We start from the raw sequence: 26936 nt of genomic DNA, 5'->3' as shown, positions 1-26936 counted from the left end.
GATGTGGATCGATATAATTAAAGTGATGGTTTGATTTTAGGAAAAAACTACAGAATATCAGAGGTTTATTGTTGGGGAAATCAAAGTCAAATTGAGGGAGATAATTTACAGAGAAAGAAGAGAAAACTAAATATATAAATTGCAGTGGCATAAAAGAACCATTAACTTTGGTGGTCAGAGTGAAAACAGTTTAAGTTTGCAGATCATTGTGTTCTTTTCTTTCTTTTTCAATCTTTATTAGTTTATTAAAAAAACATAACATAATATTATATTACATATGTTATGAATACAATAGATTTGAAATTGAGTAGATAACAAGATAACAATATCTTATTAAACTATCAGCGAAAAAGGATCATACAATATCAATCTAATCTATATTGATTATACATGAAAAGATTAAAAATAATCGTCAAAAGAAAAAGAAAAAATGTAAAATATAAGAAAAAATGTATATTTAAAGAAATAATAAAAAATATAATAAACCTAAGCTAACATGGGCAATAATAATAGTTTATGAGTATATGATAGTGTCAAAAAACTCCGGAACTCCATACCAGAACAAGAATAATAAGAGTAAAGGTCTGGAAGAAGTCAAATTAATTCATATGAAAGTGGCGAATGAACGGTCTCCAAGTTTCTTCAAATTTAATTGATGAATCAAAAATAGTACTTCTAATTTTTTCTAAACTTAAGCAAGAAATAGTTTGAGAAAACCATTGAAATGTGGTAGGAGGATTTACTTCTTTCCAATTTTGTAATATAGATCTCCTGGCCATTAATGTTACAAAGGCAATCATTCGTCTAATTGAAGGAGAGAATCGACTATCATCTTCATTTGGAATACCAAAAATTGCAGTGATAAAATGAGGTTGTAAATCAATATTCCAAATTGAGGAAATGGTAGCAAATATGTCCTTCCAATAATTATGTAAAGTAGGACATGACCAAAACGTGGGTCAATGAAGCCACATCTAAATGACATCTGTCACATTGAGGATTAACATTAGAATAAAACCGAGCAAGCTTATCTTTAGACATATGAGCTCTATGTACAACCTTAAATTGTATTAAAGCATGTTTAGCACATATAGAAGAAGAGTTAACCATTTGTAAAAATTTTTCCCATTTTTCCGTTGAAATATTGTATTGAAGTTCTTTTTCCCATTCCTGTTTAATTCTACCTGATATCTCTGGTTGTATCTTCATAATCATATTATAAATAAGAGCCACTAATCTCTTCTGACAGGGATTTAAAGTAAAAATCATATCTAAAAAATCTATCAAAGTTGAATTAGGGAAGGATGGTAAAACTTTATACAAAAAGTTTCTAATTTGTAAGTATCTAAAAAAATTAGATTTATGTAATTTAAATTTGTTAGAAAGTTGATCAAAAGACATCAAACTACCTTCAGAAAAAAGATCGCGAAAACATATTATACCTTTCCTTTTCCATATACTAAAAGCTTGATCTGTTAAAGAGGGTTTAAAGAAAAAATTAAGTAAGATAGGGCTATCAAGAACGAAGTTTTTTTAGAGTAAAAAATTTATGAAATTGAAACCAAATTCGTAATGTATGTTTGACAATAGGGTTAGATATCTGTTTATTAAGTTTAGCTAAGTCAACAAGGAGAGAAGAGCCAAGAACAGAAAATAAAGAATATCCTTGCGTAGCGTTACATTCTAAATTTACCCACTGTGGGCACAATGGTAAATCTAAATCTAATTTCCAGTATAATAAATTCCGAATATTATTCGCCCAATCGTAAAATCTAAAATTGGGTAAAGCTAAACCACCATCTTTTTTAGATTTCTGTAACTGTCTTTTACTTAATCTGGGGTTTTTATTTTGCCACACAAATGAGGAAATTTTTGAATCAATGCTATCAAAAAAAGACTTAGGAATAAAAATTGGTAAGGCTTGAAATAAATATAAAAATTTCGGTAAAATCATCATTTTAACAGCATTGATCCGACCAACCAATGATAAGGATAAAGGAGACCATCTAGTAGTAAGTTGATGAAGCATAGGTAAAAAATTCAATCTGAATAAATCTTTATATTTCTTGGTAATTTTTATACCTAAATAAATAAAATTATCAGTAACAATTTTAAATGGTATCCTATCATTCAGTAAAGTTTGTGCATTTAAAGGGAAAAGTTCACTCTTATCCAAATTTAATTTGTAACCAGAAAAACTACCAAATTGAGCCAACAAGGATAGAATAGCGGGAATAGAATTATCAGGATCAGAAATATATAACAACAAGTCATCAGCATAGAGCGATAACTTGTATAATTTCTCATTACGGGTAATACCAGAAATATTAGGGGATTCACGAATAGCAATGGCTAAAGGTTCTAATGCAATATTAAATAATAAACGACTTAAGGGACAACCTTGTCTCGTACCACGAGATAATTGAAAAAAAGAGGATCTATAATTATAATATATTAATTTAATCCATGATATAAAATTAGAACTAAAATTAAAATTCTTCAAGGCATTAAATAAGTATGTCCATTCAATATCAAAAGCTTTTTCAGCATCTAATGAAATAACACATTCTGGGGTTGTGGGTGAGGACGTGTAAATTATATTAATTAATTTTCTAACATTAAAAAAGGAGTATCGGTTCCTAATGAAACCAGTTTGATCTCCTGAAATAATCTGTGATAGTATCTTTTCTAACCTAATAGCTAAAATTTTTGTAAGAATCTTAGAGTCTACATTTAATAGTGATATAGGGTGATAAGATGCACATAAAGTAGGGTCTTTATCTTTTTTAAGAATTAAAGAGATAGTAGCTTCATAAAAGGACTGGGGTAGTCTCTTAATAAATGCATCATTAAAAATTTCACATAACCAAGGGGAAAGCAAAGAAGAAAAAGTTTTAAAAAAATTCTATAATATAACCATCAGGGCCAGGAGCTTTCCCTGAATTCATCGATGAAATAGCCTCTCCTACCTCAGCCATAGAAATAGGAGCATCAAATAAACTTCGATCTTCATCTGTCAATTTGGGAATATTCAAATTGTTGAAAAAATTATCCATCATAGACAGATCACCATCAAATTCTGATTGATATAAAGATTTATAAAAATCTTGGAAGGTATTATTAATTTCTTTATGATCCGTAGTCAGATTACCATCTTGTTTACAAATTTTAATAATTTGTCGCTTAGTCAAAATAGCTTTTAATTGATTAGCTAACAATTTACCAGTTCGATCACTATGGATATAAAATTGAGCCCTGGTCCTAATTAATTGATTCTCAATTGAAGAAGATAACAGTAAGCTATGTTCCATTTGCAGTTCAACTCTCTTCTTATAAAGTTCCTTGGTAGGAGTAACGGAATAAATCTTATCAATTTCTTTAATTTTATCCACCAATAAAGCTATATCTAAATATCTTTGATTTCTTTTACCAGCAGAATATGAGATAATTTGTCCAGGAATAAAAGCCTTAAAAGAGTCCCAAAGTATTCCTCTGTCAATCTCTTCAGTATAGTTTGTTGAAAAAAATAAGTCAATTTGCTGTTTTATGAAGGTAATAAATTCTGGATCTTGAAACAAAGTAGCGTTAAGTCTCCAAGATCTAGTATTAATGAAAGAGTCCGAAATCTTGATAGATAACTTCAAAAGTGCATGATCTGAAATAGCAATAGAATCATATTTAGTCAATAACATCTGCTAATAAATGATGATCAATAAGAAAATAATCAATTCTAGAATAACTATGATATACTTGTGAAAAAAATGAAAATTCTTTATCTTTAGGGTTCAAAACCCGCCATATTTCAGTAATTCCCGAATCGACCATAAAAGAGTTAATAAGTAAAGCTGAGCTATTTGGAAGAGTTCGAATAGGTTTAGATCTATCCATCAAAGGATTCAAACAACAATTGAAATCTCCACCCATTATCAACATGTATTCATTTAGATTAAGAAGGGTAGTAAATAAACGTTTAAAAAATTCAGGGCAGTCAAAATTTGGAGTGTAAATATTAAATAAAGCCACTTTTCGGTTAAAAAGTGAATCAGTAATCAACAAAAATCTGCCCTGTGGATCAGATATAATTTCATGATGTATAAACGAGATTGAGGGGTCTATAAAAATAGACACACCCCTAATTTTAGCAGTACAATTCGAAAGAAATTGTTTGCCCTTCCAGAACCTAAAAAAGCGTTGATTATCCTCCCTCCTAATATGGGTCTCCTGTACAAAGATAATGTTAGCATTTAGTCTATGGAATACTTTAAATATTTTTTTACATTTAATCGGATGATTTAAACCATTAGTATTCCAAGAAATAAAATTAATAGACTTATCCATCATGCTAATATTGATTGTATATACCATGAAAGGTTGAAAAAAACACATAACCCATAATTCAGGAAGAAGGAAAAATGGTACAGGAGCAACCGGAGAACATGACACTTCAACAATATTAATAATTTAAAGTCGGCCCATAAACTAAAAGCAAAAAAATAAAAAGCAAAAGCGTGGAGAAAAAGATCCCTACCCCCTCCCCCCACCCCTCAAAAGAAAGCCAAGCGGCAGGCGCATAAACTAACACTAATATTAACCCCATTTCAAGATGGCAGCTCCATGAAAAGATTTAAATATAGGGTTGCAAAGAGAAAATGTATATCAATCAGAATAAAAAAATAATAAAACAAATGATCATTAATAAAAAAAAGTATAAACATTAAAATTTGAAAGTGTAATATACCTTTAAAAAAAATTCCATGTTCAAATACAAGAAAAATGACGTTTCAAAAGCAAAGACTTATGGGAAGAAGAAATGACATTTTGAAAAAGCCATATTACAAAATATAAATGTAAGTTCAACGATCTATTAAAAAATTAATAAAAAAGTTATCAAAATAGGATTAAAAAAAAGGATTTAATAGACACTACAATATATAATAAAAAAAAGACCAAAAAATCCAAAACATTCGTCCCATTTCCAAGTGCAGGCAAACAGATAAATGTTTACAGAAAGTAAAGTCTTATGGGAAGAAGAAACGACATCTTAAAAAAAGTAAATCCTTATTACAAAATATAAACGTGTATATCCGAAACAGAAAAAAGAATAATAAAAAAAGAGATATTATAAAAAGTTAAAAGAGCATCTATATACGATGGTGATAGTAAAAAAAAAGAAACCAGACCCTTAGATCAGGATAAGAAGTTATAACCCAGCTTCATAGGTTAAAACTTAAAACGAAATGGCATCTTCTCTCCAAAAAAATTTCAGCATAACACATAGTTCAACTTGCACTAGAAGATCGATATTCTTCAACAAATTTCTTCGCTTCTTCCGGAGTATTAAAAAATTGCTGACTGTTGTCGTTCAACGTAATTCTAAGATTCGCTGGAAATCTTAAAGCTTGTTTAAGTCCAATCGAATGAATCTCTGCCATCACTGGCTTAAAAGCGATTCTCGCTCTCATTACTTCGAATGAATAATCCTCAACAATTCGAAATGTGTTGCTGTTGTGAGAAATCATACCTTTTTTACGATCTAATTGAATTAAAAGCTCTTTCTCCCGAGGATAATGAAGGCGAACAATCACAGCTCGTGGTTTGCCACTCGCAGCCGGAAACCTCGCAACTCTATGAGCGCGGTCGATAACAGGTTTAGTATGCAAGCCTTCAGCACCGAAAATTTCCCACAATAATTTAGAGAAAAATTCAGTTAAATCACCGGACTCAACTTTTTCGGGGAACCCGATAATTCGCAAATTCTGTCTGCAAGATCGATTTTCAAGATCAGTAATTTTAAACTTATACTGATCTAATGTTTTAACAGTCGAGTGTACCTTCTTCTCCAGCACTTCAATTGTACGTACTTTTTCGCAAATTAATTTTTCAAGAGTCGTGATCTTCATGCCGCTGAATATCTGATGCCTGCGATTGAAGCTTAGTATCAAGCGATCTAACAACTCCTTCGAGTTCAGATATTTTCGTGGTAAGCTTATTTTCCAAACTTGCCAGTTTACTTTCCAATTTACTTTCTAGCCTGCTTTCCAGAGTTGCAAGTTTAGCATCCAGAAGATGAGAAATAGCGTCGATGGATAGAGGATCCTTAGACAGTTTCTTGCTTGTAGCCATTTTAAGTTTGACAAGATTAAATCAAATATTGTTTTAGAAAAAAAAGTTAATCAAAAGTATCAACTCATATGATTAGGTTCGAAAAGATTTGATTAAAGGGTGATTATAGTTGAAAAAGTGAAGAGCGCCTAAAAGGCAGATGCTTACTTCGCCATCTTGAAACTCCACCCCCAGATCATTGTGTTCTTTTATAAATGCACTCAGATAGATGCAAGCAAACTAGATTTGGAATTTTTACAAGATACCTTTTTTGATAAATTTGTAATAATGTGATTTATATGTGTGTATGTGTGCGCGCGCACACACCCTCACACACACACACTCTCTCTGAAGTGGCCATTGATACACCTTATTAATTAAATATCTAATCAGCCTATCATGTTGCAGCAACTCAATGCATAAAAGCATGCAGACTTGGTCAAGAGGTTCAGTTGTTGTTCAGACCAAACATCAGAATGGGGAAGAAATGTGATCTAAGTGACTTTGACCATGGAATGATTGTTGGTTCCAGATGAGGTGGAATATCTCAGAAACTGCTGATCTGGGATTTTTGCATCCAACTGTCCTCAGAGCAGGGGTTCCCCATCTGGGGTCCACAGACCCCTCAGTTAATAGTAGGCGTCTATGACGTAAAAAAGGTTTGGAACCCCTGCTCTGAAGAGTGGTGTGAGAAACAGAAAACATCCAGTGAGCAGCAGTTCTGAGAGCAAAAATGCCTTGGTCGTGCGAGAGGTCAGAGGAGAATGGCCAGACTGGTTCAAACTGATGGGAACTCAGATAACCCTGTGTTACAACAGTGTGTGCAGGAGAGCATCTGTGAATACACAACACATCACGCCTTGAAGTGGGTGGGCTGCAGTAGTAGAATACCACAAACATACACTCAGTGGCCAGTTTATCATATTACGGGGGGGGGGGGGGCACACAGTATAGTGACCATATAGAGATCCATTAATCCTGAGGCAAGCCCTCAGATCAAAGTTCAAAGTAAATTTATTATCTAAGTGCATACGTGTCAGCATATATAGTCCTGAGATTCATTTTCCTGTGGGCATTCACAGTAAATAGAAGGAACGCAATAGAATCAGTGATGTGAGGAGGCACGATTTATGTACAGTTGAAATAATTTGACTGAAGCCAGTATTTTGTTCAGTGGAAGTGTATATTTAACACATCCACAGAGGAAAAAAAAAATCAGCATGTTAACTGATTTTCGGGTACAAAGAAATTTCTTCCCAAAATCTTTAAAAATGTTCTGCATGCAAGCAAGGCTGCTGGTCGATTACTGTTTAGAAGGATTCGAGGGCTGTTACCCTGTATCACTGCAGTCGGTACGGTGAAAGTGCTGCTGTGCTTTAAACACTTGACACAGCAATGATGCAGGAACAAAATCAATGTATTGTAAGTGAAGCAGAAGAAAGAATCTAGATGTCAGTACTCCTGTACACCTGCCATATTTGAGCCTGCAGACATTGCAGGTTGTGTACTTAAGGGAAGATTCAAGAGAGTTGCTGCAGTATGTAACATAATGCACCAAGATAATGCTAGAAATACTCAGCATTGGTCAGAATGTGTGGAGAGAGAAACAGAGGCAGCTTCTGCTTCTATTGCTGCTATCTGACAGATTTCTATTCTCCCCTCCCCTACCCCCACCTATCACCTTCTAGTTAGCCTCCTCCTCCTCCTCCTCTTCCCTATCATTTTATTCTGACATTTTCTCCTTCTCCTATCGCCTTTCAGCTAGCTCCCACCCCCCACCTTTTTATTCTTCCTCCTTCCTTTCCAGTCCTGATGCAGGGTTTCAGCGCAAAATGTCAACTGTTTGCTCTTTTGATGCTGCCTGAGTTCCTGCAGCATTTTGTGCGTGTTCTGGATTTCCAGCTTCTGCAGAAGTCCTGTTTCTATTTCTAGCATCGTCTATTTTACTGTCTGATTTGCAGTACCTGGAATATTTTGCTTTACAATGCATCGTGCAGCTGGCAAAGGTGGTAAGCTTTTCGGATCTGGTCCTGAAGCTGCTTGTATTGGACAATGCATGCAAATGAAGCTGATTCCTTCTTACTGCAGCAGTGATCTAGCGACTGTGGTGGCAGGCTGGAAAATTTCCTAGACTATTTAAGATTAATCTTATCAGTACCCCCAATATACTTTTAATTTGCTTATTTTACATGTTGCCAAGAAAACACCTAAAATCAGCAAATTATAAGTATGTTGGGGTGCCACGGTATTACAGCTCGAGGCATCGGAGTTCAGAGTTCAATCCCAACGTTCTCTGTAAGGAGCCTCTATCCCTGTTTTCCTCGGCTGCTTTAGTTCTCTCCCATTGTCCAAAGATGTACGTTACTTACAGGTAAATTATCCTGTGATTGGATTAAGGTTAATCAGGGGTTGCTGGAAGCACAACTCACAAGAGCAGAAGGGCCTTTTCCATATTGCATCTCTGAGTAAACAAAAAAATAAATAATATCTGAGCAGGGATCTATGGGAAAACAGGATCCGGGATCTCAGCCAGTTTATGGGAACACGTGATCTGGGATCTCAGCCAGTTTATGGAAACACGGGATCTGGGATCTCAGCCAGTTTATGGGAACACGGGATCTGGGATCTCAGCCAGTTCATGGGAGCACGGGATCCGGGATCTCAGCCAGTTCATGGGATCTGGGATCTCAGCCAGTTCATGGGATCCAGGATCTCAGCCAGTTCATGGGAACACAGGATCCGGGATCTCAGCCAATTCATGGGATCCAGGATCTCAGCCAGTTATGAGAGCACTGATCCTTGCTAAGTTTAGAGGGAGGGGTGTTCTGGGTGAGTTGAAGTTTGCCAATAGATTGCTTTGGACAGTCAGTAAAAAAAAAGTGAATTGCAGTGATCTAGTCTGTTCAGTATTAAGGTGTAAATTAGTTTCTCAGCATCATTATGTGACAGAAACAGGCACAACTGCATTATTTCTTAAGCCTTGTGGGGTTTAAAATTCAAATCTGAATCAAGGATAACACCCAGGCTTGTTACTTCTGATAATACAAGTAGAGAAAAATTCCTAAGTTTATCTCTTTTGATTTCAAAATAATCAAATGTTTGATTAGTGCAGTTTTATTGTCGGTGGTGGTGAGTCTGATTATTTCATAGATGCAACTAAACCAAGATATGTACATGTACTTGTACGAGTTTGAAAATTCAATAATACAGTTTAATTCTATTACCAATGCCAGATTTGTGTTGAGATTGAGGTGAAATAGGGGTTAAAAGGCATGGTAAGTTAGCAATTACCTGCAGTGTTCTGCAATTCAGTTAATTATTCTGGAGCATAAATCTGTAATATTGGCTTAATTGGATTATCATAGTATCCAGTCATAAAATATTCACCAGCACAATTCTCTGAGTCCTCTCGAAAGCTGCCACAAGTTTCATAAAGGCATGCAGTGCAAGGAAAGCCTGGTCTGTCTTCCCTGTGTTTGCTCGTGACTTAATTCATTAGTTCCACTAATCTTCCCATGACTCTGAAAGTGCTTTCTTTTTCAAGTATTGATTCAATAGCCCCAGAAAAAGTTATGTTTTTAATGTTCTTCCCCATCTATTCAAAATTTCATCTCCTATGTTTGCTTTAAATCTCATCTCACCCTAGCTCTTCCAGTTATTTTAAACCTGTCTCCTTGGTACTCGCCACTTTGTCATTTCAGACAAGTTTTTCTTTCTCTGTTTACGCATGCCACCATAATATTGAACACTTCATCAGATTTCCAATTGATCATTTCAGCTTCTCTTGACTCTCCATGTAATTTAAATCCCTCAACTCGAGCAGTGTTACAGCTGTCAATATTTTCTCCAAGTCTTTATATCCTTTCTACAGTATGATTCCCAAAATTGGGTATAGTACTCGAGCATTATACAGGTTAAATTTTCAGTTTAATATTGAATTGAATTGACTTTATTTCTTACATCCTTCACATACATGAGGAGTAAAAATCTTTACATTATGTCTTCATCTAAATGTAAATGCACAATCATAGTGATTTATAATAAATAGAACGGTCAATGTAATATAGAGTACACTCAGGTCAGCATGAATTCATCAGCCTGGTGGAAGAAGCTGTCCCGGAGCCTGTTGGTCCTGGTTTTTATGCTGTGTTACTGCTTCCCGGATGGTAGCAGCTGGAATAGTTTGTGGCTGGGATGGCTTGGGTCCCCAGTGATCCTATGGCAACACGAGTGAATCTGCAGATGCTGGAAATAAATAAAAACACAAAATGCTGGCAGAACTCAGCAGGCCAGACAGCATCTATGGGAGGAGGTAGTGACGATGTTTCGGGCCGAAACCCTTCATTAGAAGGGTTGGAACCCTGTTGTGCCTTTTTCACCACAGATCTGGTGTGTACAGACCATGTGAGGTCCTTGGTGATGTTTATGCTGAGGAACTTGAAGCTGTGTACCCTCTCAACCCCAGATCCATTGATGTCAATAGGGGTTAGCCCATCTCCATTCCTCCTGTAATCCACAACTAGCTCCTTTCTTTTGCAACATCACTGTGTCAGAGAGATGACTTCTTCCCTGTAGGCCACTTTGTTATTGTTTGAGATCAGGCCAATCAATGTAGTGTCATCAGCAATTTTAATTAGTAGATTGGAGCTGTGGATAGCAATACAGTCATGGGCATACAGGAAGTAAAGGAGGGGTTACTTTGATATCTTTTAAACTGCCAAAGGTAATGTATTTAGCAGACAGGTTCATATTCCCACTATGTTCTTTTCGCTCCCAAGCTCCCACCTCAAAGGAGCTTGAAGCAGGGTGCTTCAAGAAATGATGCATAAATGGCATTGATTAAATAAAATGCTCCTGTGTATCGCATACAAAAAATGCTGGAGGAACTCAGCAGGCCAGGCAGCATCTATGGTAAAGAGTAAACAGCCAACGTTTCAGGCTGAGACCCCTCATTGAGTCTCATGAAAGATCTTGGCCCGAAACATCGACTGTTTACTTTTTTCCATAGACACCGCCCGGCCTGCTGAGTTCTTCCAGCATTTTGTGTGTGTTGCTCTGGATTCCTAGCATCAGCAGATTCTCCTGTCTTTGTTCCTGGGTTTCAATGGGTCAAATTGAGAATAATGCACATTGACCATTGTATCCTAAAAAGCTTCAGATCTTGCATCAATCATACACAGGAGAAAGTCTTGGCTTAGTTAGGGGGTCCCAACCTTTAATATGCCATAGACCCTTACCATTAACTGAGGAGTCTGTGGACCCAGTTGTAAATGCCTAGCTTACATGTAATTAACACTGTTGCAGTGCTTTTGACCCGGGTGTAAGGTGTTTGTGTGTTCTCACTGTGACTGCATAGGTTTCCACCAGGTGCTCTGGGTTCCTCCCGTGTTCCAAAAGCACATGGGCCAGTAACCGATTTGGTCATTTGTGTTACTGGGCGGGGCTGGAAGGGTATCTAACTTTGCTGTATTTCTAAATAGCATTGTTTTTTCATCTTGTATAATACAGATTTTACTGATAAAAAATATTACAGAACAGAGCCAATAGATCAAGATACAGAGTACATTTATTACCAAAGTATGTACTGTATGCCGTATACAACCATGAGATCTGTCTTCCCAGAGACAGCCACAAGACAAAGAACAACCATGGAACCCATTCAAAAAAAAATCAAACCCAAACGTGCACACATCTCGCAAACTGCAAAAAAAAACAGCGAGAAACACAGAATATGAAACACCAAGCCACAATGTCAAAGAAAGAGTCCAGGCACGTTCAGCACAGCTCAGCTCAGTTCAATCTAACGCTCTGTTGTTCATTATCTGCAGGTCATCTCGATTGAAACAACACCAAAAAGAGGCTCTCCGGGCTTCTTGGCCTCACACTCACACACTTCGCTCGAAAGCTCGCTAATCCCCCTTGCAAAGCGCCAGATCTCTCAGTTGGCCTGGAAATCATGAGACCACAAGATATAGGAGCAGAATTAGACCATTTGGCCCATCAAGTCTCATACCATCAAAGTATAGACCACAAACTTCATCAGAGTAGCAGAACCATATTTGAAAGAAAAAGAAGTGGTTTTGTGAAATGTCTGAAGGATTAATGCACTGTTACTTAGTTCTTGTCATTGTAACCGCTTATTATCATTTCCCTTGTGGAATAGGGAGTAAAGAAAATGAAGATGTTAGAAATTGGAAGTAAAATGCGGTAATGTTGTGTTAGTCAGCATTACAGATTGGCAGGTATGATATTGTGGCCATCACTGAGACGTGACTAAACGATGAGTGTCTCTGGGAGCTGAATGTCCAAGGATACAAGGTGTATCGGAAGGATAGGCAGGTAGGCAGAGGGGGTGGCGTGGCTTTATTGGTAAGAAATGATAGTAAATCATTAGAAAGAGTTAACATAGGATCGGAAGGTACAGAATCTTTATGGGTTGAGCTAAGAAATCGCAGGGGTAAAAGGACCCTGATGGCAGTTATCTACAGACCTCATAACAGTTGCAGTAATGTGGACTACAAATTACACCAGGAAATAGAAAAGCCTTGCCGGAAGGGCAGAGTTATGATAATTGTGGGGATATTAACATGCGAGTGGATTGGGAAAATCAGGTTGGCACTGGATCTCAAGAGAGAGAATTTGTAGAATGTCTACGAGATGGCTTTTTAGAACAGCTTGTTGTTGAGCCCAATAGGGGATCGGCTGTACTGGATTGGGTATTGTGTAACGAACCAGAGGTGATTAGAGAGGTGGAAGTGAAGGAACCCTTACGAGGCAGTGATCACATGATTGAGTTCACTGTGAAATTTGAGAAAGAGAAGGCAAAATCCGATGTGTTGGTATTTCAGTGGAGTAAAGGAAATTACAGTGGCACAAAAGAGGAACTGGCCAAAGTTGACTGGAAAGAGACAACAGCAGGAAGGACGGCAGAGCAGCAGTGGCTGGAGTTTATGTGAGAAGTGAGGAAGGTGCAAGACAGATGTATTCCAAACAAGAAGAAATTTTCGAATGGAAAAAGGATACAACCGTGGCTGACAAGAGAAGTCAAAGCCAAAGTAAAAGCAAAGCAGAGGGCATACAGGGAAGCAAAAATTAGTGGGAAGACAGAGGACTAGGAGGTTTTTAAAAGCTTACAAAAGGAAACTAAGAAGGTCATTAAGAGGGAAAAGATGAACTATGAAAGGAAGCCAACAAATAATATCAAAGAGGGTACTAAAAGCTTTTTCAGGTATATAAAGAGTAAAAGACAGGTGAGAGTAGATATAGGACCGATGCTGAAAATGATACTGGAGCAATTGTAATGGGAGATAAGGAGATGGCAGAGGGACTGAACGAGTATTTGCATCAGTCCTCACTGAGGAAGATATCAGCAGTATGCCGGACACTCAAGGGTGTCAGGGAAGAGAAGTATGCGCAGTCACAATTCCGACAGAGAAAGTACTCAGGAAGCTGAATAGTCTTAAGGGTGGATAAATCTCCCGGACCAGATGGAATGCACCCTCGTTTTCTGAAGGAAGTAGCAGTGGAGATTGCGGAGGCATTAGGAATTGTCTTTCAAAAGTCAATAGATTCTGGCCTGGTTCCGGAGGACTGGAAGATTGCAAATGTCACTCCGCTATTTAAGAAGGGGGCAAGGAAGCAAAAAGGAAATTATAGACCAGTTAGCTTGACATCGGTGGTTGGGAAGTTGTTGGAGTCAATTGTCAAGGATGAGGTTACAGAGTACCTAGAGGCATATGACAAGATAGGCAGAACTCAGCATGGTTTCCTTAAAGGAAAATCCTGCCTGACAAACCTAGTGGAATTTTTTGAGGAAATTACAAATAGGCTAGACAAGGGAGATGCTGTGGAGGTTGTGTATTTGGATTTGACAAGGTGCCGCAGATGAGGCTGCTAAACAAGATAAGAGCCCGTGGAATTACGGGAAAGTTACAAACGTGGATAGAGCGTTGGTTGATTGGCAGGAAACAGAGAGTGGGAATAAAGGGATCCCATTCTGGTTGGCTGCTGTTTACCAGTGGTGTTCCACGGGGGTCTGTGTTGGGGCCGCTTCTTTTTACGTTGTATATCAATGATTTGGATTATGGAATAGATGGCTTTGTGGCTAAGTTTGCTGATGATAGGTGGAGGGGCCAGTAGTGCTGAGGAAACAGAGTCTGCAGAGAGACTTAGATAGATTGGGGGAATGGGCAAAGAAGTGGCAAATGATTTTCAATGTTGGAAAGTATGCAGTCATGCACTTTGGTAGAAGAAATAAATGGGCAGACTCTAATTTAAATGGGGAGAGAATTCAAAGTTCTGAGATGCAACGGGACTTGGGAGTCCTCGTGCAGGATACCCTTAAGGTTAACCTCCAGGTTGAGTCGGTGGTGAAGAAAGCGAATGCAATGTTGGCATTCATTTCTGGAGGAATAGAGTATAGGAGCAGGAATGTGATGTTGAGGCTCTAAAAGGCACTGGTAAGACCTCACTTAGAATACTGTGTGCAGTTTTGGGCTCCTTATTTAAGAAAGGATGTGCTGACGTTGGAGAGGTTTCAGAGAAGATTCAGTGGAATGATTCCGGGAATGAGAGGGTTAACATATGAGGAACGTTTGACCGCTCTTGGACTGTACTCCTTAGAGTTTAGAAGAACGAGGGGGGACCTCATAGAAACATTTTGAATGTTGAAGGGCATGGACAGAGTGGATGTGGCAAAGTTGTTTCCCATGATGAGGGAGTCTAGTACGAGAGGACTTGACTTGAGGATTGCAGGGCACCCATCCAGAACAGAGATGTGAAAAATTTTTTTAGCCAGAGGGTGGTGAATCTGTGGAATTTGTTGCCGCGGGCGGCAGTGGAGGCCAAGTCATTGGGTTTATTTAAAGCAGAGATTGATAGGAATCTGAGTAATCAGGGCATCAAAGGTTATGGTGAGAAGGCAGGGGAGTGGGACTAAAGGGGAGATTGGATCAGCTCGTGATGAAATGGCGGAATGGACTCGATGGGCTGAATGGCTGGCTCCTGCTCCTTCGTCTGATGGTCTCTCTCAAAAGTCGGCTTTTCTAAAGGAGTGGATGAAGACTGTAGAAGCAATAGCTCCCCCAATAAAGGACAAGTTTGTATTTTGGGGAAAAACTGTTAATCATAACTGGGTCAAATATATCTTCTAGTCAGGTTTGAAAAATAGAGGAGAAAGAGTTAGAGAACAGCAGATCAGCATTCTGCAATCAAGAACATTAATTGGTGGTGGGGTGGGGATAAGTCTCTACCAAAGGAGGTGTGAGGTGCTCCGTCCCTCCGCTAGCCTGCGGGTCACCCTTGGGCAAGGGGTAGCACCTGCTTTGCCCCCGATCAGGGTCATGTGAAGCCATGGGGGCAGGTGGTGGACAGTCATATGAGCAGCCGGTGCATATCACAAGTCCTGGTTGTGCGACTACTGACACCAGGCAGACAATCTCTGAAGAATATTGATAATGGCTGGGGTCAACTGTCTTGTAAAGACACTGTCCAGAAGAAGGCATTGGCAATGGTCCTGGAAAGGCCATGATCACCCATGTCATATGACAGGGCACATAACGAACAAGTGAAAGCTGGCTTAACGTTCCAGTTGAGGTCACTTGAACCTTTCTTATTTTCCGTTCGTAGGAGCTGTCTGGTCTGATTGTCTTCACTTTAAAGTTCTGCTTATTTTGTTACCACAGAAGTTTCTATCACCATACACTTTCTGTTGTGACCACGAGAATCTTTATTTTCCAAAATGAGCAGCAGGCATCATATTCAATACACTTGGAAGAAGAGGCTTGTCTGGCCCAATATTACTTGACAATATTACATTTTGTGGGCTGAAGGTTTGACATTTTTATATGCTAACAATGAAAGGTAACAGCAGGCCAATTCTATAGCTGCAATCTATCTATAAAGCTTCCTTTGAATTATGTAATTTTCAAAAGTCTTCACCTTTACCTCCACACTCCACAGACACCCAAAATTAATGTTAACTCCCACCGACTCTGGGGTTGCGTTCATACATATGCAGTGTTCTAAGGTCGGGTGGAATATTTCTTTGTTTGCAATCAACCCCAGAAAACAGCTCAGGAAGATCATTGTTGAAAACTGCATTTTTAATTTCGATCTACACTCCACGTTCAGGTCTGAAGACAGGCTGCTGTTGAAATTGGTATTTGTTATATACCGTAACTCCAGAATATACCCTTTCACTTTCCTTGAAATAACTGAAAAATGTATATGTAGACTTGTCTGGTTAACAGTCTTGACTAATTTTAAAGACTTCAATTTTCAAAGAAACATCATGTCTTTGTCAAATCTGATGATAATGTATGCAATACCACATTTTCTCTGGAGAAATAATCTCTGTAATAACTCAATATTGCCACCCGCTGTAACATGATGGTAATACAGCTCTTCAAATAGTCAACAACTCAACTATTTCCAGCATCTGCAGATTCACTTGTGTTGCAGCTCAACTATTTAAATAAACTATTGTGCTTAGATTGTGACCAATGTAGACTAAATGTCATTGCTTCATTTCCAATGTTCTTAATATATTAATTTCCAGGAAGTAATAAGGTTGGCAGTTATTGGCCCTCTCAATCTCACTCAGTAGTTAGAAATCATAACCTTAAAGGCTGATTTATACCCGTGCATACAGGCTACACCGGCAGCCTACGCTGTAACCTTGATTTTCACCTGTGTAGGCTCTACGCCGTAGAAAACATGTATTGGTGTGCGCCAAAACCTAGTTGGCAGTGGGGTTTCTATGCCACTGTGTTGAGCTTCTTCGTGAGAGACATGGACGAGGAAATGCATTTCAAAGATTTTCACATGTTGGCAGGTAGATTTGATGATTTGGTTCATCTATTTTGAATTGATGTACGCACGGCCTACAGACATGGCGGAGAAGAAGCAACCAGAAATGTGTAGGAGGAAATGTGATGCTACCAAGCGGGCCAGTCACAGTTGTTGCAGTCTGCATTGCCGTGACACGTGAGTTACTTTTCTGGAAAGGTGCGCGTCACCCTATGGCGTAGGGCTTGCGTTACCTATGGCGTCGATGCGCCGCACAAATATAAATCAGCCTTAAGGAATTGCAGCCTTGTTCAAATGCCATCTTAAATTTGCTGAAAATACAACCATTGTTGGCAGAATTTCGGGTGGTGATGAGAGGGTGTAGAGGAGTGACATAGACCAGCTGGTCGAGTGGTGTCGCTGCAATAACTTTGCACTCAACGTCAGTAAGACCAAGGAACTGAGAGTGGACTTCCGAGACGGTGAGATGAGGGAACGCATACCGGTCCTCATAGAGGGAGAGAGTGAACAGCTTCAGGTTCCTGGGCGTCAGTCTCCGAGGACCTAACCTGGACACGATGCTCAATGCGATTACGAAGAAGGCCCAACGGTGGCTGCATTTCATTAGAGTTTGAGGAGATTTGGTGTGCACTGCAGCCTGGGGTGGCAAAATCTGGGCCCAGAGCAAGTCATGGTTAGGCCCCAAGCTCTTGGCAGTAGCTGGGTCCTAGTGCGATCTGCTGATAAGACACTTTAAACGCAGGTGAGAGCCGATTTCCCTCACTCTGTGATCTTCACTTCCCTCTCCAGGGTGCCGTAGCCTTTTGATGTTCAGTTGTTTGGTGAATTTAAACCGGCACAGATAGACTGAAAAGACAGGGTGTCAGAATCCAGGCGTGAGCCGATTTCACTTGTTCTCCATGATAGTCACTCCTCTTTCCATAGCTCTGAGGCGGTGAAGACTGCCCTGGTTGTTGTGCTCTGTTCCCGCTAATGTGACGAACTGATTAGCAACTACTCCAAGGTTCAGCTCTGAGGACTCGATTGTGTTCAGAATGTTGTTGTTCACTTTAGTTGTTTGCATGATCTGTGTTATCTTCTGCTGTGCATCAAGTGTTGGTCTTTCTGTTAGGCCTGACGAAGGGTCTCGGCCCGAAACGTCGGCAGCACTTCTCCTTATGGATGCTGCCTGGCCTGCTATGTTCCACCAGCATTTTCTGTGTGTTGTTTGGTCTTTTTGTGGTGACCCATTTCCTGGCACATCCGAACCGGCTCACAATTAGCCAGCTTTCCGGCTAAGAGAGATAGCCTACGGGGGTTTGCGAGCACAGAGCTTTGGAGCCTCTGCGCCACGGGGGGGCAGGTTGAGGGAGGCTTAAAAGTGAGGCTGAGGATTTCGAATAAAGTTTTTCCTTCGACTGCAGTTACCGACTCCGTGTCGTAATTTTAGCGCTGCGTGTAGCACACCGCTACAATTGGTGACCCCGACGGTCCAAACGATTTTTGGACCAGAAATGACTGACGCCGCCTCTGTTCATGCGGTTTCGTTGAAACTGCCGGGTTTCTGGACACAGCGACCGAACCTATGGTTCCAGCAAGCCGAAGCCCAATTCCATGTTCGCCAGATCACCTCAGAAGACACCCGCTACTACTATGTGGTGAGCTCCCTCGACCAGGACACAGCGGCACAGGTCGCGGAGTTCGTACAGTCGCCCCCGGCAGACGGCAAGTACACGGAATTCAAAGCCCTGCTCCTCAGGACTTTCGGACACTCACGGCGCGAGCGGGCTGCCCGTTTACTGCACCTGGATGGCTTGGGAGACAGACCTCTATCAGCTTTAATGAATGAGATGTTGTCTCTGGCCGACGGACACACACCCTGCCTCATGTTTGAGCAGGCATTCCTGGAGCAGCTGCCCGAGGACATACGCCTGCTGCTGTCCGACGAGGATTTCAGTGACCCCCGGAAGGTGGCAGCCCGGGCGGACTTGCTGTGGAACGCCAAGAAGGTGAGCGGGGTGTCCATTGCACAGATCTCCCAGCCACGCTCCCAGCAGCAAACCAGTCCAGGCCCGGCCGCAGAGCCCGCCAACCCCCGGCCCAATGAACACTGGTGCTTCTACCACCAGCGGTGGGGCGCAGAAGCCCGCCGTTGTCGCCCGCCCTGCAAGTTCCCGGGAAACGCCAGGGCCAGCCGCCGCTGATGGCTACGGCGGCTGGCCATTGGGATAACCTCCTGTATGTGTGGGACAGAAGGCTGGGACGCCGGTTTTTGGTCGACACTGGTGCCGAGATCAGCGTTTTACCTCCGACAAGTTACGACACCCGCAGCAGGACACCGGGGCCCCCCCTGAGGGCCGTGAATGGCAGCACAGAAAGGACCTGTGGTACCCGTCAGATGCAGCTACAGTTCAGCTCCAGCCAGTTCACGTGGGACTTTACACTGGCCGCCATAGCCCAACCGCTTCTGGGTGCAGATTTTTTGCAGGCTCACAGCCTACAGGTCGACCTGCCCAGGAAGAGACTGGTACAGGCCGAGACCTTTCAGACGTTCTCCCTGGGTGCAGCCCAGTTGCCAGCCCCTCAACTCGGCTCCATCACGCTGTCCAACAACGACTTCACCAGGGTCCTGGCGGATTTCCCATCGGTTCTGGCACCGCAGTTCACAGCGGCCATGCCCCGACACGGCGTACAGCACCACATCCCGACCCAGGGACCACCCCTCCACGCCCGCGCTCGGAGGCTTCCCCCGGACAAGCTCCGACTGGCGAAGGAGGAGTTCAAGAGGATGGGAGAATTAGGGATCATCCGGCGGTCCGACAGCCCATGGGCCTCCCCCCTGCACATGGGGCCCAAAGCGACGGGAGGCTGGAGACCGTGCGGCGACTACCGCAGGCTGAACGAGGCTACCACACCGGACCGCTACCCTGTGCCGCACATTCAGGACTTTGCAGCAAACCTGCACGGCGCACGGATCTTCTCCAAGGTAGACCTCGTCCGAGGGTACCATCAAATCCCGATGCATCCTGACGACGTCCCCAAAATGGCTCTCATCACCCCGTTTGGCCTTTTCGAGTTCCTCCGCATGCCGTTCGGCCTGAAGAATGCCGCACAGACGTTCCAGCGGTTAATGGACGCGGTGGGACGGGACCTGGACTTCGCGTTCATCTATTTGGACGACATCCTCATAGCCAGCAGCAATCGTCAGGAGCATCTGTCCCACCTCCGTCAACTCTGCGCCCGACTGAGTGAGTATGGTCTTACAATCAACCCCGCCAAATGCCAGTTTGGACTCGATACCATTGACTTCCTGGGCCACAGGATTACTAAAGACGGGGCAACCCCTCTGCCCGCTAAGGTAGATGCGGTCCGCCACTTCCCTCGACCCACCACAATCAAAAGCCTTCAGGAATTCGTAGGTATGGTCAATTTCTACCACCGCTTCCTCCCTTCAGCTGCCCGGATCATGCGCCCCCTGTTTGCCCTGATGTCGGGTCCGAGCAGGGACATTACCTGGGACGAGGAGTCCGCCGCCACTTTCGTTCAAATGAAGGAAGCTTTGGCGAACGCCGCAATGCTAGTACATCCCAGAATGGATGCCCCTACTGCCCTCACAGTGGACACGGCAGTCAGTGGGGTGCTGGAGCAACTCATCGCAGGTCGCTGGCAACCCCTGGCGTTTTTCAGCAAACACCTGCGGCCACCCGAGCTCAAGTACAGTGCTTTCGACCGGGAACTGTTGGCGCTCTACCTGGCAATCCGGCATTTCAGGTACTTCCTAGAAGGTCGGCCCTTCACCGCGTTCACGGACCACAAACCGCTTACCTTTGCGTTTACGAAAGCGTCTGACCCCTGGTCGTCCCGCCAGCAACGGCACCTGTCCTACATCTCTGAGTACACGACGGATGTCCGGCACGTCTCGGGTAAGGACAATGTCGTGGCGGATGCGCTCTCTCGCCCTACCGTTCATGCCCTTTCTCAAGGGGTAGACTTTGAGGCACTGGCAGAGGCGCAGCAGGCAGACGAGGAGATTCCGAGTTACAGAACCAACAGTCTCCGGTTTGCAGCTCCAGGACCTCCCCGTAGGCCCGGGTGAGAGGACCCTACTCTGTGATGTCGCCACCGGCCAGCCCCGTCCCGTCGTCCCGACAGCCTGGCGGCGCCGTGTTTTCGACTCCATTCATAACTTGGCGCATCCCTCCATCCGGACGACTGTGCGGATGGTTTCCAGCAGGGTCGTTTGGCACGGACTCCGCAAACAGGTCAGTGAATGGGCCAAAATGTGCATGCGCTGCCAGACGGCCAAGGTGCAGCGGCACACCAAAGCCCCACCGCAGCAGTTCCATCCCGCCCACCGGCATTTCGACCACATTCATGTGAATATCGTGGGCCCCCTGCCAGTGTCGCGCGGAGCGCGGCACCTCCTGAATATCGTGGACCGGTTCACAAGATGGCCAGAGGCGGTCTCGCTCACCGACACCATCTCCGAATCTTGCGCCCGAGCCCTGATCACCACCTGGATATCTCGCTTTGGTGTACCGGCCAACATTACCTCCGACAGAGGCGCCCAGTTCACCTCCAGCCTGTAGTCAGCTATGGCCAGCCTTTTGGGGACTCAGCTGCACCACACAACTGCCTACCACCCACAGTCGAACGGGCTAGTGGAGCGTTTTCACCGTCACCTGAAGTCGGCCCTCATGGCCCGCCTGCGAGGAGCCAACTGGGCGGACGAGCTTCCCTGGGTCCTACTCGGCATCCGCACAGCACCCAAAGACGACCTGCACGCCTCGTCGGCTGAGTTGGTATACGGCGCACCCCTGGTCGTCCCTAGGGAGTTCCTACCAGCCCCACGGGGGCAAGACGAAGATCCCGCAGCAGTCCTGGGCAGACTACGCGAGAACCTCGGTAACCTGGCTCCCATACCCACTTCACAGCACGGGCGGAACCCGACCTGTGTACCCAAAGACCTGCAGAGCTGTAAGTTTGTGTTTGTACGAAGGGGCGGGCATCGGCCACCGCTGCAGCGGCCATACGAGGGGCCGTTTATGGTGCTCCGGAACAACGGGTCCACGTTCGTGCTGGACATTGGGGGGAAGAGGAGGTTTTCACGGTGGACCGACTCAAACCGGCCCATGTGGACCTGGCGCAACCGGTCCAGTTTCCGGCACCTCGGCGCAGAGGCCGACCTCCCAAGCAGGTTCTGGCCCAGACTGTGGACATTGGGGGGTGTATCGCCGGTTCTGGGGGGGGGGGGGTTATGTGGCGACCCATTTCCTGGCACATCCGAACCGGCTCACAATTAGCCAGCTTTCCGGCTAAGGGAGATAGCCTACGGGGGTTTGCGAGCACAGAGCTTTGGAGCCTCTGCGCCACGGGGGGCAGTTTGAGGGAGGCTTAAAAGTGAGGCTGAGGATTTCGAATAAAGTTTTTCCTTTGACTGCAGTTACCGACTCCGTGTCGTAATTTTAGCGCTGCATGTAGCACACCGTTACATTTTCGTGTTTTTTTAATTCAGTTCTTTTGGGTTTCTTGCTGTGTGACAACCTGAGAGCAAACAAATCTCAAGGTTGTATAATTTATACATTCTTTGATAATAAATGTACTTTAAGCTTGAACTTGAAACACTTTCAAATTTCTACAGACGTACCGTGGAGAATATTTTAATTGGCTGATTCAACGTCTGGTGTGGGCGAGGGGTCTACTGTATAGGATTGAGTTAAGCTGCAGAGCATTGTAGAATTAGTCAGCTCCATCATGGGTACCCACCTCCGTAGTACCCAGGACATCTTTAAGGGGTGATGCCTCAAAAAGACAGTGTCCATAATTAAGGGCCCCCACCACCCAGGACATGCCCTGTTCTCATTGCTACCATCCAGGAGGAGGTACAGGAGCCTGAAGGCTCACACTCAATGATTCAGGAACTGCTGCTTCCCCTCTGTCATCTGACTTGTGAATCTATGTCAGAATGAACCCATGAACACTACTTCAGTACTTTTTTTAATTGCTGTTTTTGCACTATTTACTTAACTTAACTATTCAATATACATATACTTAATGTGATTCAGTGTTTTTCTCTGTATTATTTTGTATTGCACTGTACTGCTGCCACAAAGTTAACAAATTTGACAACATATGCTGGTGCTATTAAACCTGATTCTGATTCTTATACTCCCAGAGCACCGATGCATACAGACATCTAGATTTTGAGACGTGCCTTGAAGCAGTGATAACATATTCCCAAATAGTGATGGTGTTGACTTGGGGGTCTTGCAGGTACAGTACTGTGCAAATGTCTTAGGCTCATGTGTATAGCTAAAGTGCCTAAGACATTTGCACAGAACTATATTTGTTAAAGTCGGGCAGAGAGCAAGTTTGTAAATCTGTCGGGAACAAAGGATGTTGGGAATGGTGAGGGTGGAGTGCTGCGGGAGGGGTGGGACAGGAGGCAATACCAATAGGCAGGTGCAAACACACCCAGCCCTGAGATGCCAGGCAAGGTCATTTGATTCCAAACAATTGATTTATTGATCATTACAGAATGTCTCTCTGGTGTTTCCTGCTTCCTCCCTCTCCATTCCCCTTTCCTCAACCATGATTCCCTTCTCCCTGCCGCCTTCCCACTCTCAGTCCACAACAGAGACCCAGATCAGAATCAGGTTTATCATCACTCACATAAATGTCATGAAATTTGTTTTTTTTGTGGCAACTATATAGTGCAATACATAAAATTACTATGGTCCTGTGCAAATGTCTTAGGCAGCCTAGCTAGCTATATATACAGTGCCAGCGATGGAGCTTCCTTTCCTATCGCAGTCTGTAAGGAGTTTGTAATTCTCCCTATGACTGTCAGTATTCTCCGAGTGCTCCAGTTTCCTCCCACATTCAAAAGGCGTACGGATCAGTAAAGGTTAGTAAGCTGTGGAAATGTTACATTGGCCCCGGAAGCATGGTTGACAAGATTTGTAATAGAGATACTCAAAATTACAAGGGATGCAGGCAGAAAAGCAGTTACTCCCATAGGTGTAAGAGAGCCACAGGACACCGGATTAGCTGAAGACAAAACCTTTTAGCAATGATTAGCCAAACAGGTCAGTGGAGACACATTCAGTTGTGGTTTTGAATCAATGTTTTAAAACTCAGAAGAGCGTTGACAACAATATTGCTCAAGCTAGGAGCTGGCAGAGGTTCAAAGGGCCGAATGGTCTCCCTTGATGTTATTACTGTTGAATTTTGTGATGTTTTTTTACATTCAGGTATGTTCTAATATACAAACTGTGGTCAGTATGCATTTTTGTATCTACTGCCTAACTAGTTACTGTCCTAACTAGTTTAAAATCTCACAGATTCCCAGAAAAACAAAGTAATTAGCATCATGGCTCCAGAGTAATGCTGTTTGGTTTGGATGTATTAATGGCTATTCGTGTATGGTTCAGTGACAATTAAACTTTAACTTGTTGTGATCTAATGACACATGCACATCCTAAAAACATAGTTTTGCTGTGGTCTCCTGTGGAAGAATGTATGGGATGTTATATTGCAGTTGTATTATTATCTGTTGGTGAGGTCTCATATGGAGTATTGTGTGCAGCCTTGGTCACCTTCCTACAGGAAAGATGTAAACAAGGTTGGAAGATTACAGAGAAAATTTACAAGGATTTTGCCAGGTGTGGAGGACCTGAGTTATAAAGAAAGATTGAACAGGTTAGGGCTTTATGGTTTGGAACATAGAAGATTGAGAGGAGATTTGATAGCGGTATACAAAATTATGAGGGATTTAGATGGGTAAATGCATAAACAGGAGAAAATCTGCAGATGTGAAAATTCAAAGCAAGGCATACAAAATGCTGGAAGAACTCAGCAGGTCAGGCAGATCTATGGAAAACAGTAAACAGTCAATGTTTTCGGCTGAGATGCTCCTTCAGGACTGTTTAACGTGCCTCTTCAAATGCTCCTCTGTTAGCTTTATGCAGCCCATTAAAAGATTTGGTTTTTCCTTTGGCTCATTTTGGGGTGAGATGGTGTTTGCTGTGCTGCCACTTGAAGAGGCCTTAGCTTCAGACTACGACGGACACGGGATGTCCTAACAGGAACTCTTCCTTCACTAGTATTCAGTTGTGATGGGTATCTGAAAAGATACAGATTATTCTGCTGCCAGGGAGGGTGTTTGTTGAAAGCTGATGGCTTAAAGTGAACGTTCTTTCACACCAACCCCAAGGAAAGGAGGAGATAGAGGAGATGATTTGTCTCTATGCTTGTTGCCTTGGCCATACTAACTAAAATGTTCTCTAACATCTTGTTACTTATCGAACAACACTACAATCCACTCTGACCTCCATTTTCCAACCTCAGCATAATTCTCTACCCCCATCAATCACGAACACTTCTTTTCACTGTATTTCCAAATAGCATCAAGGTAGCAGTCCCTTTAAAGTTTCCTGATACAAGCCACCTACTGTGTTATTCAGAGAAATTATTTTCATCAGTGCTGTCAGAAGCTGTCATGCTGTTCTGTGGGGGAAAAAATAGCATGTTATCAGGCTCTAATAAAAAATTAATTGGTAGAATCCTTCTATCCAGTTTTAGGTATTGAAGCTAAATTATTGCCACTGAAGTACAATTCTTATTTAGGTTGGATTTAACAAAAATACTTTTGAACATCATTAAAGACTCATAAATGACTTAAATAATAAGTTCCTGCTATTGAATTTTAAGGTATGACGTGGTTTGAGAAGAAGAGGGATGAAAAACAAAGTGTGAATGGTTTAATTATAATGAATTGTGATTATGGCTTACTCCTCATGAAGTGCAATTGGCAGTGTTTAGGATTATACAAACCAATTCCGCTGGAGGCGTTGTAGCGTGGTGTTCATGCTTGTTGGGAGGTGCTGGCCTTTGCCATCAGTGCTGCCCTCCAGTGCTCAATCAGTGGAAAGACAGACTGGATTGTGTGTGTGCGCACTACTGGGAACTGTACCATCAATTTGCGGGATATGTCGCTCAGGGACTTGGACTGTGTATATGAGGGGGGGGGGGCGGGGTGTGTGTGTATTTTGTGTGACTGTTTTGAATGTGCTATATACGTTTTGCACCTTAGTCCCAGAGGAATGCTGTTTCATTCAGCTGTGTTTATGTATGGTTGAATGTTAATTAAACTTGAATTTGATTTGATTGATTTTAATCTTACATTTGAAAATGAACACCTCAGACTTGTCATTAGTATAAATGCAACCGAGTACTGATGATCTCCCTCTTGCAAAGAACCTTTTGTAAAGACAAAGTGATAAGTGATTCCCCCCCCCCCCCGCCCCAAATATCATACTAGCAATAATTTATCTTTTTTTAATTGCAACAGCTCAAACTCCAGAAGTTACAACCTCAGGTGCAAAGGCTAACGTCTTATCCATGAAAGTGCCACGAGTTCCAACTGGTAAGAACATCTATCGGGAAAATATTTTTAAGTTGTAAGAATATGTTTTCTTTTTAAAAAAAAGAGAGTGGGAGATTGCTGCCAGATCACTCAGTAAATATAAACATATTCCTCTTATTTGTAGAGATCTCCCTTGAATTGTGCTTTAGATGATGGGCTAAGTTCCTCCAATCAGATTTACATGGGTGCAGCTTATCTCCCTGTTTGAACAGCATTAGGGACCCCTTTCCTGACAGATTTTCCTGCCATCAGCGTACTACTCTTTTGCGGGCATTCAGTGCTAGGTCTGGAAATACAGAATTAATTAGGCCTGGACCCAAAGGGTCTTGTACTGAGTTTGCCCTGCTCTCTGCCCCCCCCCCCCCACAATCTTCTTTTCTCTGGGTCTTGTTTCATTTCCTGCTGCAGGGTTTTGTTCTCGCTTGGAGAGCAAGCCCCATCTGGCTGCCATTTCTCTAATCTTTGAGGGAGGGGAGGGCTGATTCTTGTATGTGCTGGGGATGGAGGGCTTTGGGGTTCTGATGTTTCTGTCAATCATTCTTTGGGGTCTCTTGTGGATATCTGTGAAAAGTAAGAATTTCAGGATGGTTACTACAAACACTATCTGATATTAAATTGA

General features: G+C 42.5%; 1 protein-coding gene across 1 annotated transcript in view; it reads left to right on the top strand.

Moving 5' to 3' along the window:
• The window catches only part of adad2 (adenosine deaminase domain containing 2), a 100894-nt gene that overhangs the window by 30035 nt on the left and 43923 nt on the right, over positions 1-26936 (top strand). The window contains 1 exon segment of the mRNA XM_059951332.1: positions 26243-26317. Coding sequence (XP_059807315.1) covers positions 26243-26317 — 75 coding nt within the window.

This window comes from Hypanus sabinus, chromosome 26 (assembly GCF_030144855.1).
Source record: "Hypanus sabinus isolate sHypSab1 chromosome 26, sHypSab1.hap1, whole genome shotgun sequence".
NCBI classification, from domain to species: Eukaryota; Metazoa; Chordata; class Chondrichthyes; order Myliobatiformes; family Dasyatidae; genus Hypanus; species Hypanus sabinus.
Note: the sequence above shows the minus strand (reverse complement) of the source record. Positions and strands in the feature narration are given on the sequence as shown.